Source organism: Carcharhinus amblyrhynchos, chromosome 6, assembly GCF_965287045.1.
Source record: "Carcharhinus amblyrhynchos chromosome 6, sCarAmb.v2.hapA, whole genome shotgun sequence".
NCBI classification, from domain to species: domain Eukaryota; kingdom Metazoa; phylum Chordata; class Chondrichthyes; order Carcharhiniformes; family Carcharhinidae; genus Carcharhinus; species Carcharhinus amblyrhynchos.
The window spans coordinates 72285721-72304409 of NC_137329.1; the positions used below are offsets into that span (position 1 = coordinate 72285721).

General features: G+C 43.1%; 1 protein-coding gene across 6 annotated transcripts in view; it reads left to right on the plus strand.

The window, feature by feature from the left end:
• LOC145344001 (xylosyl- and glucuronyltransferase LARGE1) overlaps positions 1-13935 on the plus strand; it is a 448675-nt gene extending 434740 nt beyond the window's left edge. For all 6 annotated transcript variants that reach the window (XM_080190638.1, XM_080190643.1, XM_080190639.1 and 3 more), the window contains 4 exons: positions 4179-4457; positions 5626-5772; positions 7547-7742; positions 10316-13935. In XM_080190638.1, coding sequence (XP_080046764.1) covers positions 4179-4457; positions 5626-5772; positions 7547-7742; positions 10316-10513 — 820 coding nt within the window. In that variant the 3' untranslated portion in view covers positions 10514-13935. The remainder of the gene's footprint in view (positions 1-4178; positions 4458-5625; positions 5773-7546; positions 7743-10315) is intronic.
• Positions 13936-18689: the final 4754 nt, after the last annotated feature.

Sequence of the window (18689 nt, forward strand, 5' to 3'; positions counted from 1 at the left end):
AGGTAGATTGGCCATGGTAAATTGACCTTAGTGTCAGGAAGACTAGCAGGCTGAATAAACGGGAATAAGATGTGATTATTGCGAGTGCAGACTGATGGGCTGTATGGCCTCTTTCTGCACTATAGGATTCAGTGACTGTTGTTAACCTTGGGAATCCAGTACTCCACATTATTGAATATACTCAAGATCAAGTTAGTCAGAATTTTGATCCATGAGAAAGTCAAAGATTATGGGATAAGGCAGGAAAGTGGAGTTGAGGCTACTGTCAGATAGGCCATGGTCTTAGTGAATGGCGGAGCAGACTCAAGAAGCCAAATGGTCTATTTGTGCCTGTTTCTTATGTTCCTACGTACCCTGCAGCATCTTGTGGAAATACTGAATACCAAAAGGAATGATGCTGCAAGGCAAAATGAGGTGGTAATGGGGACAAATAAAGAAACAAAAGATAGGTCTAGAGGAAGTGTCATCAGGAATAGCGAAATGAGTACCAGCAGATATTATTTGGGAAAATGGAGGCTGAGGCTGTTTGAAATTATTGAGTTCAATATTGAGTCTGTAACGTGTCTAATTGAAAGATATGGGGCTGCTCCTCAACTTACACTGACCGTCATTAACAGCAGTGCAGGACATCAAGAACAGAGGGAAGTCAGAGTGAGAACAAGGTAAACATTTAGAATAACAGATGAGTGGAAGCCTGGGGGTCACACTCGCAGACTGAACAGTGGTGTTCCACAAAGTGGTCACCCAGCTTGTGTCTATCCCCTGCAGGGTAGAGGGAACCACATTGTGAGCAGTGAATGCAGGTGGTCCCTGGAAGGAACATTTGGCGCCCTAGCTAGTGGAAAGGGAGGAGGTAAAAGAGTATCTCCTGTGTTTACATAAGAATGTGCAGTGTGAAGGGGGAGAAGGTGCTGAGGAAGAGTCACCCTCAGTGTCACGCCTCCCACTTGTTCCAGTTCCAGTGATGGGTCTCTCCACAGATGCTGCCTGACCTGTTGAGTATTTCCATTATTTTCAGTTTTCATTTCAATTCCCCAGCAGTGACAGTCTTTTGCTTTTACTATTTAGTGTTATGTTTGTGCTTGCATTTGGTGCCCCCAAACAAACTACTGACTAAACAATTTCTGTCTGGAAAAAATAGCAACAATTGAGACACTATAAAACCTTTGGAGAATGGTTATCATATTTTAACTGAGTTTAATTTTAACCATCAACGTTTTTAAGTGACAGGGACTGGATCACAACCGAGCCCTTCTCAATTAATTTTCTTCAGAGGTTATATTTCCATAATAACCATGTGTTAGGAACATAGGAGGGTACCATACAGCCCGTCAACCCTATTCCTGCCAGTCAATGAAATCATGTGTACCATAATGCCATCCACTCCCCACAGCTCCCCATTCCTTAACACTATCAGCCAGCCAAAATCTATCGATCTCAGATTTAAAATGATTAACCTAGACAGCATTCATTGCTTGCTGTGGGAGAGAGTTTGGCAAGTCTACCATCCTTCATGTGAAGAAGCATTTCCAAGCTTTTCTCAAGGAGAATTTATCCTTTCAATGAGGAGTTCTTGTGGCGCAGCGGGTAGTGCCCCTGCCTCTGAGCCAGAAGATCTAGGTTCGAGTCCCACCCCAGGACTTGATGGCCAAGCAAGTTGTGTTCATAACACGGCCAGAAAGGTTGGTTATCAGCTTGCAAGTCCTTCCAATAACTAGAGACGGGCGGTCAGAGCGGGGGAGTTTCCTGGGCAGGTGACAGCAAAGGATAATAACAAACCTGCAGGACTTTGTGTAATCATTGGATCAATCCAATAGAAGTCCAGGTCGCCAGCATTCTCTTGGGTCCGGTACTTGGAGGAGGAGGATATCCATCCTAAGGTGACATGCCCAGGGTTACACATTCCTCCAGATGTGGAGACCTTTGTATAGTTGTAGCAAGAGTTTTGGACATAAGAGCAAATGTTTAATTAGTCTTTGGTGAGTTTGCTTTGTTTTGCTTGTGTCCATGAACCTCTGAATGCCTCTAGAATGCTGTGGTTTTAAACATTTCCCTATTTAAATAAATCTTTCCCAATTTTAGGTCCAAAATGAGTGCCCTCATTCTTGCCTGTGTTAAAATCCTGTTTTTGTAATTCTGTGTCCCTGTCTACTTAACTTATCATCCATCATCATGTTAATGGCAAACTTGGGTCTGTTATCTAAGTCATCGATAAGCATAGTGACTAGTTAAGGCCTCAGCACCGATCTTTGAGGGAAACCATTCATTGTACCCTTTCAATAAATCCCACCCAATATTGAATATTCTGCCTTCAATTCCATTAACTTTAACTTTAGCTAGCAGTCTCTTGTGTGAAACCATATCAAATGCCATCCGCAAGTCCATATAAACTATATCCTCTGTGATTTTCTCAAAAAGATTCAATGAGCTTCATTAGGCCTGATTTACCCTTTACAAATCATCTCTTGAATTAGCTCAGATTTCTCAAAGTGCTCAGTTACACAGTCCTTATTTATAGATTGCAAGACAATCACACGAATTAGGAGCAGGAGTAAGCCACTCGGTCCCTTGTTCCTGCTCTGTCATTCATGAGGATTATGACCGATCTGATTGGAACCTCAACCCACATTCCTGCCTACCCCCAATAACCTTTCACCCCTCCCTTGTTAATCAAGAATCTAACTAGCTCTGCCTTAAAAAAATTATTTCAAGACTCGGCTTTCACCGCCTTTTGAGGATGAGAGCTCCAAAGACTCATGTTCCTCTGAGAGAATAAAATTCTTCTCATCTCTATTTAAATGGGTAATCCCTTATTTTTAAGCAGTGACCCATGGTTCTAGATTCTCCCACAAGAGGAAACATCCTCGCCACATCCAGCCTGTCAATCCCTCTCAGGATCTTACGTGTGCCATTCTCACAACAGACGTACACTAATAGATCCGTCATTCCTTGTTTCTCTCTCCTTCTTGTCTTAAGTAATGGAATAATATCTGCAGTTTTTCAATCTATAAGGACAATTCCTGAATTGGGAGGCATGCAGATAATTTCTAAAATTTCTGGAAATTTCTCTCACGTTTCCATAAAAATCCTGGAGTGGATCTTGGGGATTGTTAGATTTAATACCATAATATCTACAATACTGTTGTTTTGATACCATCAATTTTAGTGAATCCCAATCATTGATTCATTATTGGTTTCCCAGGAATGTCAGGAATATTACCCTCTTCCTCTGCTGTGAAGGTCAACAGATAATAAATCCTTCACAAATTTGCCATTCCTTTATTTTTGTTAGAACCATGACCTCATAAGAGTAATAGAGGTTTACAGCATGGAAACAGGCCCTTCGGCCCAACTTGTCCATGCTGCCCTTTTTTTGAAATCCCTAAGCTAATCCCAATTGCCCGCATTTGGCCCATATTCCTCTATACCCATCTTATCCATGTAACTATCTAAATGCCTTTTAAAAGATAAAATTGTACCCGCCTCTACTACTCCCTCTGGCAGCTTGTTCCAGATACTCACCACCCTCTGTGTGAAAAAATTGCCCCTCTGGACACTTTTGTATCTCTTCCCTCTCACCTTAAACCTATGCCCTCTAGTTTTAGACTCCCCTACCTTTGGGAAAAGATATTGACTATCTAGCTGATCGATGCCCCTCATTATTTTATAGACCTCTATAAGGTCATCCCTAAGCCTCCTAAGCTCCAGAGAATACTTCACAGCCTCTCCTCATAACTCAAACCATCAAGTGCCATTCTAGTAAATCTTTTCTGCACTCTTTCTAGTTTGATAATATCCTTTCTATAATAGGGTGAGCAGAACTGCACACAGTATTCCAAGTGTGGCCTTACCAATGTCTTGTACAACTTCAACAAGACATCTCAACTCCTGTATTCAATGTTGTGACAGATGAAACTAAGCATGCCAAATGTCTTCTTCACTACTGTCCACCTATGACTCCACTTTCAAGGAGCTATGAACATGTACCCCCAGACCTCTTTGTCTGACCTGTATCTATTTTCAAAGCCCCCCCCCCCCCACCCCATTGCCTTTGACTAATCTTACCCTTTGAAGGCAATCGTACAACTTTTTGTGTTAGCCTTAACATCCTTTGCAAATTTCTTACTGTATTCCCTTTAACAAATGCTCACTGTCAACTAACTTTGCTCTTCCCTCAGGCTGCAGATGTTGGAGGCAATCTGTAAGCACTGGGAGGGCCCAATCAGCCTTGCTCTTTACCTGTCTGACGCTGAGGCCCAACAGTTCCTCCGCTACGCCCAGGGCTCTGAGGTTCTGATGAGCAGGAGCAACGTTGGCTACCACATTGTCTACAAGGAAGGACAGTTTTACCCTGTCAATCTGCTGCGAAACATAGCAATGAAGCATGTCAACACGCCCTACATGTTCCTGTCGGACATCGACTTCCTCCCTATGTATGGTCTCTATGAGTACCTCAGGTAATGAAAGTGGTTGAATGGTCTCCACAGGGTATGGTCACAGTTGCCAATGACAGCACAAACAGTGGGCCTAATGGTGGTAGCAGTGGAAATGTAATTGTACCAAACTATGTAGGACAATTAAACTGGCCATTCGGCCCAACTGCCCCGTGCTAATATTTACGATCCGCAGAAGCCTCCTCCTACTCCTCTTGATCTCACCCAATCAGCATTCGTTTCTCTGTATTTATCTAGTTTCTCCACAACTGCCAGTCACCTCAACCAGGGGTGGCAAGTTCCACATTCTAGCCACTCACTGGGTAAAGAGATTTCCCCTGTTCCCTATTGGATTCATCAGGGATCACCTTACATTTCTGACACCTAGTTCTGGTCTCACCCATAATTGAAAACACTGTCTTCATACGGTGGCACTGTGGTAATGTAGCAGCATTAATAATCCAATGCTCTGGGGGACATGGGTTCAAATCCGATCATGGCAGCTGGTGGAATTTAAATTCAATTAATAAAACCTGGACTCAAAAAGCTAATCTTAGAAATGGATTGATTGTCGTAAAAATCCATCTGGTTCACTAACATCTTTCCTGGACTGCCAACGTGACCCCAGAACCACAGCAATGTGGCTGATTCTGAATGCACGGGCCCAGCAAGCCAAGCCGCCCAGTTCAAGGGTAATTAGGTTTGGGTAACAAATGCTGGCCCAACCAGCAACACTCACATCCAAGTATAAAGATGAAACTCTTAACGAAAGCGAAATACATCAGAACACTGTTAGAAATTGCAGATAAATGGTTTCATGCTGAGACTTTCTCCCCTGATATGTACTGCACATAGTCACCACCACACCCTCCTTTCCCCACCCACCCCCACGGGAATAATCCAATAATCCTGGAATAATGAGGGGGAGACGTGCTTATTCCTCAGAGCTATAATGGGCACCATCTTCTGAGGTGTAATGCTGTTCTGTGGGTCAGTACTACCACCTGCCGGAACATGTCAGTACTGCAAGCAGTGGAGGCATGGGTAGAGGCCATTTCCATTTCCCTCTCTCCCCACATCCCCTCCATTCCCCCTTTCCCCTTCCTCCTTTTCTACACAGTGCCCTGGATTGTAATGTGTGATCTGAATTATTTGCAGTTTTGATGACACGATGTGTGTCCTTCCCTTGCAGGAGGTCTGTTGTCCAGCTCGATATGGCTAACACAAAGAAAGCTCTAATTGTGCCAGCATTTGAGACTCTCCGCTATCGCCTGTCCTTCCCAAAATCTAAAGCGGAGTTATTGTCCATGTTAGACATGGGAACACTCTTCACTTTTAGGTAATGCTTGAAGAGGTTGGAATTTTATACCTGAAACATATTTATAATGTGGAGATGCCGGCGTTGGACTGGGGTAAACACAGTAAGAAGCCTGACAACACCAGGTTTAAGTCCAACCGATTTATTTGATAGTAAACTCACAAGCTTTCGAGGTTTCCCTCTTCGTCAGGTGAATGAAGAGAACTCTTCATTCATCTGACGAAGAGGTAAACCTCAAAAGCTTGTGAGTTTACTATCAAATAAATCGGTTGGACTTAAACCTGGTGTTAACATATTTATAACTCAATGTACGCAATATTATGCGTTAATATACATTTGTGCCAAATTTGTTCCACTTGATTTCAGCCAGGCCATCAGCACTTGGCCTCAGTACCTCTGGGCTACGGAGGGGAAACATGAAACCAGAGTTGCCAACACCTGATATCTGCCAAATGACCGCCCCTATTGGAAAGTGGTCATGGGTAGATTTCAGGTGAGGACCAGTATAATTCTGACTGCAACACCTCAGCAGTCAAGTAGACCCACAATGATCACACTTTTGTGATCTGCCAGAGGAGAGGCTGCTTGTGGAACACTCACATCCAAGTATAAAGATGAAACTCTTAACGAAAGCGAAATACATCAGAACACTGTTAGAAATTGCAGATAAATGGTTTCATGCTGAGACTTTCTCCCCTGATATGTACTGTGTGTAGTCACCACCACAACCTCCTTTCCCCACCCACCCCCACGGGAATAATCCAATAATCCTTGTGGAATCGTAACCCCCTTAATGGAGGAAGGGGGAAGAAGAATCCAACACGACAGGGTGGATAGGAAATGCAGCCCAATTCCCAGCAAGATTAGAAATGCTGCATAGGGATTAGAAGAAAAGTCCACTGTGGTCCAAATGGTTAAAACCATCTCTCCTGGAAATGACGTCTACTTTGTGGCCTACCAAAAAATGCTGTTAACAGATGATCCCAAATGAATAAAATTACTCCAAACATGCGCGGGTTTGGTGGATTGGCTATGCTAAATTGCCCCTTTGTGTCGGGGAGGCGAGCTAGGATAAATGCATGGGGTTATGGGGATAGGACCTAGGTGGGATTGTAGTCGGTGCAGACTTGATAGGCTGAATGGCCTCCTGCACGGTAGGATTCTATGAGTAGGCTGAACTGGTGAGGCAAGTATTGATTGCACCTCCACTTGCAATCATTCCTCTGTTGACTGAAACACAATTGTAAAAGGGTTCCTCAAGGGCATGTGTCTAATTTTATTGCATACAACATCCTAAAGAAACCCTCTTCCTAATCTCCCAGCAGCAACATGAGTTTGATGGGACAGTTTGGCTGACTTTTCTCAGTCCATTCCTCATAAAACATTCCCATGTTTAAAACTGGCTTTGCTTGTGTTAGCGGTAAAGCATTAATCATTACTTTTAACATTTATTTTGGGATGTAACAGCTGTGCATTCTCTCTCATTTGGACCTCATTATGGCTGAGTGACTGCGAGAAGAAATAAGTATCTTGTTAATGCATACTTAAATCTATGTCTAATCCCATCTAATCGCCTGAGTGGTGTGAGGGTCATAGTTTGTGACTACGTTTTGAGTAAAGCTGCCAATTAAGGTGGAAAGATGGGGTAAAAGAAGTATTCTAGTTGTATAATTATGGCTTTAGCTCATTGTGCTGACCATCACGTATACTGTCAAATCCCACACTCCTGATCATGCCCACCGTGGACACTGAGTGCAACTTGCTGGGACTCACTATCCTGATTTCTGCTCTGCAGGTATCATGTTTGGACCAAGGGTCACGCTCCAACGAACTTTGCCAAATGGCGGACAGCCACCACCCCCTATCACGTAAACTGGGAGGCAGACTTTGAGCCTTACGTTGTAGTAAGGCGCGACTGCCCAGAGTATGACAGGAGGTTTGTTGGTTTTGGCTGGAATAAAGTAGCACATGTCATGGAGCTGGATGCACAGGTACAGTAATCCATCTTATTTCAGTATACTTAGGCAAACAGAGTAGTTTCAGATTTTCCTGTCAGCTGTTTTTATTTATTACACTGAAAGCTATATAGAATGGGGGAGATCACTCTTTTGCTGATGTACTCTAATGCACAGTGTGCTTCTTGTGTGATTCCATTGATCCATCATTCCAAATTGCTCCCATCACTGTCACCACCAGCTTTAGCCTGATATTTCACCTGGAAGTTCCATATCTTAAAATAAAGCCATGCGCTGCTTAGCTTGCCCGATTAGAGACAGAGATTTCTCAGAACGTAATTCTATTAGAGGCTTATTCATTCATTCTCCAATCGGTACCTGTCATCCTGTCCCAGAATGCTCACAATCCAAACTTAGAAAGGCAGAAAATAAATGACAGGCATGCATTTCTCTAGAATTTTCCACCACCTCAGGACACCCAGCCGTTGTACTATTTTTGAAGAGTAGTCGTTGTAGGGAGCACAGCAACCAATTTGTGCACAACAAGCTCCCACAAGCTCTCAAGGCAGTGAGGTCATGACTAGATAGTCGATCTTCCCGATATTTGATTTTGATTTGATTTGATTTATTAATGTCACATGCATTAGTACACAATGAAAAGTATTGTTCCTTGTGCGCTATACAGACAAAGCATACAGTTAATTAAGAAAGAAATGAGAGCGTAGAATGCAGTGTTACAGTCATAGCGAGGGTGCAGAAAAAGATCAACTTAATGCAAGGTAGGTCCATTCAAAAGTCCGATGGCAGCAGGGAAGAAGCTGTTCTTGAGTCAACTGGTACATGTCCTCAGATTTTTGTATCTTTTTCCCGATGGAAGAAGGTGGAAGAGAGAATGTCCGGGGTGTGTAGAATCCTTAATTATGCTGGCTGCTTCGCCAAGGTAGCGGGAAGTGTAGATAGAGTCAACGGATGGGAGGCTGGTTTGCAAGATGGACAGAGCTTCATTCACAATGTTTTTGTAGTTTCTTGCAATTTTGGGCAGAGCAGGAGCCATACCAAGCTGTGATACAACCAGAAAGAATGTTTTTTATGGTGCATCTGTAAAAGTTGGAAAGCATTGGCCAAGGGAAGAAGTAAATATGGTGCCAAGACACTGAGAACTCGCCTGCTGTTCTTCAAAATGGTGTCACGGGGTCTTCCATGGCCACTTGAAGGGCAGCCATAACCTTGTCGTTCAGATGGGACATTAAGCCAGCACCTCCAACAGTGCAATGCATGTGGGAATGAAAGATCTCCACATATTTTTAGCATCTTTGATGATGAGAACATCTCATAATGTGTCACAGCCAATTGAGTTCTTTTCGGGAGTCTGATCACTGCTGAAATATAGGAAAAGGTTGCAGCCACTTTGTGCACAGCAAGATCCCACAAACAGCATTGAGATAATGAGCAGGTTAACTATTTCACTGTTGGCTAAGAGATGCACATTGACCAAGTAACTCCCCGACCCTCTTTGCTTTAATATCTAACTAATTATAATGATACTGTCAGTGTGTTTTTTGTTTAATAAGTTCAGTGGTTTTGGGATAAAAAATATCACCACCTCTTAAATTATGTGTTACCAAGATCCTAATGAGATCACGTAACAGAGCTAATTAAAATCTCAGATTAATAAAGGTCCAAAGCTGTCACATAAGCACCTTGTCCTCATTAAAAGAAGGCAGAATTTACATTTAAGCTTTAAGTTGCATTTTTAATACCAAAATAACAATTTTGCTGACAAACAGACTTCATTAATATTGAACTGCGCCTCTGAAAAGCTCTCGGCATAGCCTGCTTAATGGACAGGGCAGTCTATGTGGTGCAGCACTTGAAGTCCTGATAAACCCAGACTTGCTCACTAACCTGTGGCAACATAATGGTAGTGGGTGGCACATTAGTTAGCACTGCTACCTCACAGCGCCAGGGACCTGGGTTCAAATCTGGCCTTCGGTCACTGTCTGTGTGGAGTTTGCACATTCTCCCCATGTCTGCGTGGGTTTCCTCCTGGTGCTCCAGTTTCCTCCCACATTTCAAAGATCTGCAGGTTACGTGGATTGGCCATGCTACATTGTGTTTCAGTGCCCCATGATATGTGATTTAGGGTGATAAGTGGGGTAAATACTTATAGCTACGGGGATAGGGCCTGGTTAGAATGCTCTGTCGGAGAGTCAAAGCAGACTAAATGGGCTGCATGACCTCCTGTGCTGTTGGGCTTATTTTGATTTTATTGGCCTTGGGCTAGAGACTGCAACTCAGACTAAAGAAGCCCAGCTCCCCTTATCAAAGGAAGCCCAGCACCTATCAGCTATATGTTGGACCTCATCACAGTATTTGGAGTGGGGCTGTCTAGAGTAGGCCACAGGCCAGTTGTCTGACTCGGAATACCACCCTGGATGTCAGAAAGCATTTGGAGACTTGATTTTTGTCGTTCCTCATTTTATTATTGAGAGCAGGATTCAAACCCTTCACCTACTGTCCCAGGGTTGATAAAACCACAATAACCAGTCTACTATACGTATCTCAAAGGGTGTTCACCACCTACCTCTCTCTCTCTCTCTGTGTTGCAGGAATATGAGTTTATCGTCCTTCCCAACGCTTACATGATCCACATGCCTCACGCCCCCAGCTTCGACATCACCAAATTCCGTTCCAACAAGCAATATCGAATTTGCCTGAAGACACTGAAGGAGGAGTTCCAGCAGGACATGTCACGTCGCTACGGGTTTGCGGCACTCAAATACCTGACTGCGGAAAATAACAGCTGAGCACCCAGACTGTCCTTGGCTGACTTCACTTAAAATACTGCAAGGAGTGAAATGGGGGCGCCGTGTACAGCCAGTCGTGCAAAAATGGAAACCAAAATTTACGTGTGTACCCGCCAACTGTCAGGATTGGGTAGAAGAGTCATACTTCCAAGAGCTTACTTTGAGTCCTCCAAGGCGCTGTTACAGTATTCCTTTTGTTTGCTTTTTAAGGCCTCTCCACCATTCCACCCCATCTTATTACGTTGCCCTTAAGGCAGGTCACTGATGGCCTTGCAGCCTCTTTCAGATGGGAGCGTGGGATGGTCCAGGCTTTAGTGCAGCAAGTGCCCCCACAATGTTGCTCCTTAATTATTCAGAGGAGCTCTGCCCTTGAGTGCACTCCTTCAAGTGCTTAACACTTTGTTGTTGCAGCCTAGCGAACCCAAAGGAGACAAGAATAGCAGGGCACAGTAGAGACCTGTAACAGCAGCACTGTCCCTGGGCCGGTGTAACCTAGCAACTAGCATTGACAAACGACAGCACTGTTGATTTTCTTTGACCATCTTTTGCCGTTGTTAGAAGGGAGGGGTTTCCTGCACTAACCTGATTTCCCTGCTGCCTCAGGCAAGTTCAAGGGCCCAGCCTCAGCCCACTCTTCATTCCGCTTATGAAAGCACCGTCAATACACTCAGAGTGTTAGGAAACAATGAGCGACTAAAATCCTGCTCGGTCCGAATATCCAATCTCTCAGTCAAACAGAAGCAAAATAGCACGGATGCTGGAAATGAGCACAGAAAATGCTGGAAGTGCTCAGCAAATCTGGCAGCATCTGTGGAGGGAGAAAATAGAGTTACTGTTTCAGGAGGAGGGACCTGATGAGGGTCAGGGGTGGGCACAGTTGATGGTGGGTGTTTCCAACGACAAATGGAGATCTTGAAGCAAAGTTTTGAGGACTCCTCATTGCGTTAGAGGTTGAATTTCCCATGCAAGTGGCTGGTGCTGTTTGGTTTGGGGAAGAAGCTGTGCTGCTCCTAATGAGCAGAGTTGGTCTTCAGGATTCAAATCTGAAAATAATATGGCTGTGACAATTGTCAATTTTTGTGAAAGGAAATGAAGCAGATCTTACTCAAAAATCATGCTTTGGTGTGTAAAATCTTCCTTAATTTGACTTAGTAGATTTGGATCCCCTTGTTCATCGAGGATAGGACTAATTTGTGATACTGAGTTCATCAGGGATGAACTAATGTGAATGGGGGATATTGACATATATTCCTGACCCCAATTTGGGTCTATTGACCAAATTTTTGAAATATGGCAATTGCTAAAATTTTTACTTATTGATGGGTCTGAGGAGGAAGATTTCTCAACGTTATCATGGGGGTTTCATATTTAAAACTTTACAGTTAATATCAAGCCATTTCTAAATTTCCTGTGGCTGTCAAATTGAAATCACTAAAAACTTACAGCTGCTCTTGATGTTGAAGTTCAGGTCAAATTGAAGGTGGGAAAGGAAGCCAGAACTACACGATGTGACCTCCCAAACCCTGCACTTGAGTTTGTGGCAAGGTGGTAAACTCAGTTGATGTCCCACCATACGAAATGCCCATTATCTCACCACGAGATTGGCAAAGAATTTTTTCGTACAGCCCCTACGCATATTCAGGACAAGATGACCGGGAAGGAAGCAGAGGGAGTTTACCCATTGAGATGGGTTGCCGCTATAGGCGATTACGGTCAGAAGACTGGGTTAATGCAAGAAGCAATAGGGTGCAGCACCAGGAAGATGGTCAGAATGATTTTGAGAGAACATGGTCAAATGGGTTCCTTAATCCAAACCCATTTTTGTTGTTCTCCTCAAGAAATCCACCAAATCGAGGGAGAATTCATGGTAGTACAATCTGTATGTGATCTTTTGGGAAGATGTGCAGTTAGTAGCCTGACTGGTCAATTCTCAGCCTCGTGCACTGGTGAACCCCTGCCCAGTCTCAGTGTCTCTTTTCCAGTGTTCTACTCCACACTTTTGGGCATCAACTGGAGTCCGTCAAGTTTTGAAAAGTAGTTGAAGTTTTAGTTTCCATATGCCCTTATCCGAACCCCATCAGGCATCATACTATGGAAGATGCCAAGTACTCGATTACTCCTTGTACCGTTTGTCATGTAGTCCCTGCCCCCACCCTCACAATGAATCCACTTTAATGAAACCAATTGTCAAGGTGACTGACAAAAAGAGACATCAACATCTCTTGGTGTCTTATTAAAATAATCTGACTGTACCTTTCAGGTATAAAAAAAATTACCCTTTAACATTTTTTGTCCTCAGGGAGAGCATGGTGGATAAACAGTAGACTAATTACTAGGTTATATAAGCCTCAGGTTGCTTGGATCAGAGCACAGTGTTGCATTGGACTGGACAATCACTGGAAGACTGTTGGATTGCTTGAGAGTCACTGGAACATGAATGTGAAGGACCTTTGACAATACATTTGTTGCGGATTCTCTGCATTGTATGAAGCACTGTTGGAGTGTTTCAGTTGTAGGACTGTTAATGCTATTCCACTATTTGTGTGGACTCTCTGAAATTCTCACAAGCTGGATGCAAGATTATATAGCAGGAGATTATTTGGCCTGTTTGGTAAGCGCATGGTCCGCTTCAATTGTTAAACCCTTTGGGCCAAATATGTCACCACCATTGGGATTTTGAAGTACAATTTTAGATACTTTGGGGGATTAATTGCAGAGTTACTGAGAAATCCAACGGAGTGCTAAGAGTACCTTTGCTGGATGACTCTGGGACTATTGGAGTACCACATGGGTACTAATGGAGGATTTTAAACTACACAGAGAATCCTGCTGGGAAACTGTTGACGCCTTTGGAGCACACTGGAAATGATTGTACTGCAACTACAAGCAGCATTGGAGGATAGTTAGATAGCTTACGGAGCCATTGGAGAACTGTCAGAAACAAGAACACAATTGGAGAAGAGGCACACAGCTAGGAACACCATTGGAGGATAGTTGGAAAGCTAGGAGCACCTTTTGGAGAAAAAAGACAAAACTAGGAACACCATTGGAGGATAGTGGACCCCCAGAAGCGCTATTGAATAGTGCTTAGCTAGCTAAGGGATGCCACCAGAGGATAGCTGGACAGATAGAAGTTCCATTGGAGGACAGTTAAACAGCGAAGGGTACCCACTGGAGATTAGTTAGAGACAGCGTGAAGTGTCATTGGAGGATAGTCAAGCAGTTAGGAGCATCGTTGGAGGTCAACTGGAAGGCCTACAGGACTGGTGGCCTGTTTCCAATCATTGAACAACAAATTTCACTGGTTACCACGATGGACAGAATGACTGTTGAGAGAAATGGTCAGTTGGCATGAAGCAGAAGCTGCCTTCTGACTTTGGCATTGTGCAAGTGACAGAATAATAAATAAAAAATATTTTAAAAATCCATGAAACTTGTAGCCCTGTTCACCTTTTTTAAATATGATATATTTAATTACTGCTTATCAGCAATCAAACAGAGTGGTGATTTTTCTTATGATCCAGCAAAGCTGCACCCAAAGCAGCTCCTCAGAATCATTGACTCTCTTGTAGATGAAAATCTACCTGAACTCAGCTTTGAATATGTTCAGTGACTCTGCTGCTATCTATGAAAGAGAATTTCAAAGACGAGTGCTCCTCAGAGAAGAAATCTCTTCTCCATCTTGAATGGAAGATTCCATACTTTGAAACTGGGCTCCCTATTTCTAGGTTTCCCTAGGAAGGGAAACATTCTCAGGATCTGCCCTGTCAATACCCATCAGAATTTTACATGATTCAATCAGGTCATCTCATTATTCTAAACTCCAATAAGTATAGGCCCAACCTTTCATCATAAGACCATCTTAAATCCCTGAACTGTCTCCACTGCAAGCATATCCCTCCATAAGTAAGGGGCCTAAATTGTACACTGCACTTCCCAGTATGGTTCACCAATGTCCTGTTGTAGTGAGATTTTCCTACTTGAATACTCCATCCCTTTGCAATAAAGACTAACTTTTCATCCACCTTCCTAATTACTTCCTGTACTCTACTTGATTTCATTATGAAATGTTCAGCTGCTACTTCCTCAATAATGAATTCCAGCATTTTCCCAAAAATAGATGTCAGGGTAACTAACCATAGAGAATGGGATTTTCTGATTCCCTCAATGCTGGGTATCATTGCAAGTGGGATGGGAAAATTTGGAGAGTGGCCAAAAGTCAACTGATCCTTCCAAATTTTTTACATCCTGCCATCAATGATGCCTACTGCTGGCAGGTCTGAAAAATGCTAGCCATAGTTTTCAACTTTTGCCTCCTTTGTTTGTTGAATAGAAATGTTAAATTTGCAGTGTTCCAATCTGCTGGCATCTCTCCATAATCTAGGGAAATGAGGAAAATTACAACCAATGCATCCACTCTCTCTAACATCACTTCTTTTAAGACCAGAGAAAGCAGGCCCTCAGGACCAGGGGACTTGTCACCCCACCATCCCATTAGTGTTTCTCCTGTGACAATGATTATTTTAAGTTCCTCCCTCTCCCCTACTTTTCAATTATTATTACAGGGATGCTTGTGTCTTCTATGTGAAGACAAGTAAAAAAAAACCAAAGCATCTACCTTGTTTTGCATTATTAATTCCCCACACACATCTTCAAAGAGACACTATTCATTTTAGCTACTCTCTTCCTTTTTGTTTTTACAATCCTCGTGGAGAAATTCCAAAGTAAAGTAAGCAAATTTACTAAAGGACTCCAAATGAGGAAATTACCAGCAGGATTTCTCTCTTTGTAATTTTTAACATAACTTGGAACAAACGCAAATGAAACATGGATTAACAGGCAAATGTTACTTCAAACAGAATGGTAAATTTTACTCTAAATAGTCGATGCATCTAACACAACCACATGTACCTGTATTAATCACACAGAGACCTGGCACCACATCAGTTCCAAAGTCCTCTAACACAGTGGTCATCCTTCCTTAATTTCTTTTTCAATTCTAACCAGTTGTACCTAATAATGGAACTGTTCCTTTCTTCCTCAGACCCCTGGTGGCCAGCCAATTCTTCAAAGGTCCTGTCCCTTTTAGCTTCTGATCAGCTTGACACTTGGCTGCAGTCTGTAAATCATCTTAACTGTCCCAAGTCTCAGAAACGGATTGCCCCTCAACAAAAGTCTGAGTTCAAAGATTCCCATGCTGATTCACGGCCTATTTGTGCAACCTTTTGCAGAGCAGCCTTGGTTGGCTCTGTGATGCTTGGATCTGGGTGTAAGAACAGAGAGTCCTGGGTTGCATAAGCACCATCTTTAAAAGGTGGCAGGGCAAGTTGAAAATGCTGCTATTTTTTCTTTTTCATAAGATTTAAAGTTTTAAAAAAATTAAAACAAACAAAAATGTAAATTTAAAAATTTAACAAAAGCATCTGTGAAATCGTGTTTGATTAGAAGCTGGAAATTTCTAGTGAACCCCTTCTACTGTCTGAGTTTTATCCTGAACTCGAGCCCCCCAATTTTGTTACAATCCCATGGGGGAAACCAGAAGCCAAAGAAGTTTGGCATTCTAGGTGGCAGAGTGCATCTGCTTGGCCTGACATATTGCTTCAAAGTGCTAGTGAAGAACTCAGGTTTCCCCTCAGAACAATACATGCGGCCCTTCAGTTTCTAGTCAAAGGAAATCCTTCCCCCTTTTCTCCTGTCCCCTACCCCCCCCCCCCCCCCCCCCCACCCGGCACCTACACCCACACACAAAACCAAACTACCAAAGCTTCTCATCCATCAATATGCAGCAAGATTAAACCCAAAATACTCATCTTTCCTGGAATTCAGAAAACAGATGATGTCATTGAAATGCATACAATTCTTCAAGATCTTGCCAGTATAAATGCTGGCAAGTTATTACCCCCCTCTCCCCAGCCTGACTGGAGAGTCTGGAACTCGTGGTCATAGTTATGGATATAAGTCCTCCATTTTTTTTAAAAATCGAGGTGAGAAATTTCAGCAAATTTTCTGCCAAGAGAGTCATGAATGGGCAAATCATTGAGTCTGGAGATTGAGATAGTTAAACTTTTGGATATCAGTTAAATGGGGATAGGCTGAGAAAATAGAATTGATATGAAAGTTTAGCCAAAGTCCTTATTGAATGGTAGAACAGGCTTGAGTGGACAGGAGCATACTCTACTTCTCACCTTCTTATGTTCCTTCACTTTGAGACAGCAGGTTTTGAATTTCCCAATATCGGGAAAGGGTAGCTTTCCAGAGGGTCATAATTCCAACTGGTTCTTGATATAGTCTTCCCACCCCATCCCAGTGCCGCAAGAGGCTTGATTAAAGTCTATGTTTTGATCAGAGCCACCAGTGATCAGTAGCCCCCAGTTGGGCTTTTGAATGTACCAAACTATCAAGTGAATTTCAACAGTTCTCGACAGAAACTAGTTTCCTTGTGCATGTTGCTGTGGTTCTCCACTCTCTGATCAGCCTGAGCAACTCCATCTTCAGGAGCTCACAGAGGTTGAGAACATAAGAAATAGGAGCTGGAGTAGGACAACTAGCCCTTCGAGCCTGCCCCGCCATTCAATAAGATCATGGCTGAGCTGGTAGGTGAGACCAATGCTGCAAGACCATGTGTGATTATGCAAACTACCCAAGACAGTCAACATGGGTTTGGCTCAAGATTTTCCTTGCTGAGGAAAAACAGCTCTCATTCTTGTTATAATTCCCTGCCTTCCAGTCTAATAAAACACTTTCTGGAATACCCCCCTCCCCTCTGATTTTCCAGCTCTGTCATGGAAAGTTCCACCACGGGATATGGTGGGCCAGACAAACATTCGTTGTCTTTTGACGGGACTGAAGGATTCCAGTGGTGGATGGGGCTGGATAATCCCAGCCCCTGTGTCTGTCTCTATATATCAGACCTGCACATCTTCAATTCCATAAATTATATTTTTGTAATGAAAAAGGCTATAAATATACATTATGAATGTGTTTGTATCTATTGCATATCACCTTTTTGACACAGCTATCTATTTTAATGCAGGAAAAAGTTGGGAGGGGCTTGTCAGCTGTCATGCCTTGCAGTAAATCTTTACAATTGAGGTACAATTTGCAGCCTTAGCATCCATTTCCACTTGAGTTGACCTTTATCAAGATCACTCACTTCCACTCTGTAACGTTGCCTCATCCGTGCTGCTGCTGGAACCCTCAGCAATTCCTCCGTCATCTCCATTTGTGACAATCCTAATTCAAAAACAAAAAAACTGCAGCTTCTGGCAGTCTGAAGTAAAAACAGAAAGTGTTGGAAGTACTCAGCAGGTCTGGCACATGTGGAGAGACAGAGCCAATGTTTCAAGTCATGACTTTTCATTAGAATTGCTAGTCTGATAAAATGTTGTTTGGAATTCTCTGATCTGTTCCCGCCTTGCTGTCAGCGAAAATGGAGAATTTGGCATGCAGTCAAAACTACATCCACAAGAAATCTCACAACAGCAAGTTAAAGTCCAATAGGTTTATTTGGAATCACAAACTTTCAGAGCATTGCTTCTTCATCAGGTGGGTGGAGGTTAGTTCACAAACATGGCATATATAGGCAAAGACACAATTGCAAGATAATTACAAATTGGAATGTGAAGAATGGTTGTAATGTGAGTCTTTACAGGTATGAACAGTGTGTATGGAGAGAGGGATAATCACAGGTTAAAGTGTGAATTGGTGTAAGCCAGGACAATTAGTAAGATTTTGCAAATCCAGGCAGTATGGTGGGGGTGACATAAATCCAAGATCATCCTTATGTGTGCGGAGCTATCAGTTTCTGCTCAGTGATTCTGCGTTCTCATGTGCCTTGAAGGCTGCCTTGGTGAATGCTCACTGTAAAGATCAGAGGCTGAATGCTCTTGACTGCTGAAGTGCTCCCCAACTGGAAGGGAACACTCCTGCCCGGTGATCATTGCGAGATGTCCATTCATCCATTGTCGTAGCATCTGCTTGGTCTCGCTGATGTACCATGCCTTGGGATATTCTTTCCTGTAGCGTATCAGGTAGACAACGTTGGCCGAGTTGCATGAATATGTACAGTGTACCTGGTGGGTGGTGTTTTCAAGTGTGACGGTGGTACCCAGGTCAATGACCTGACTCATCTTGCAGAGGTTGTTGTGTGGTGTATGTCCGCTGCAGCAGCAGTGGA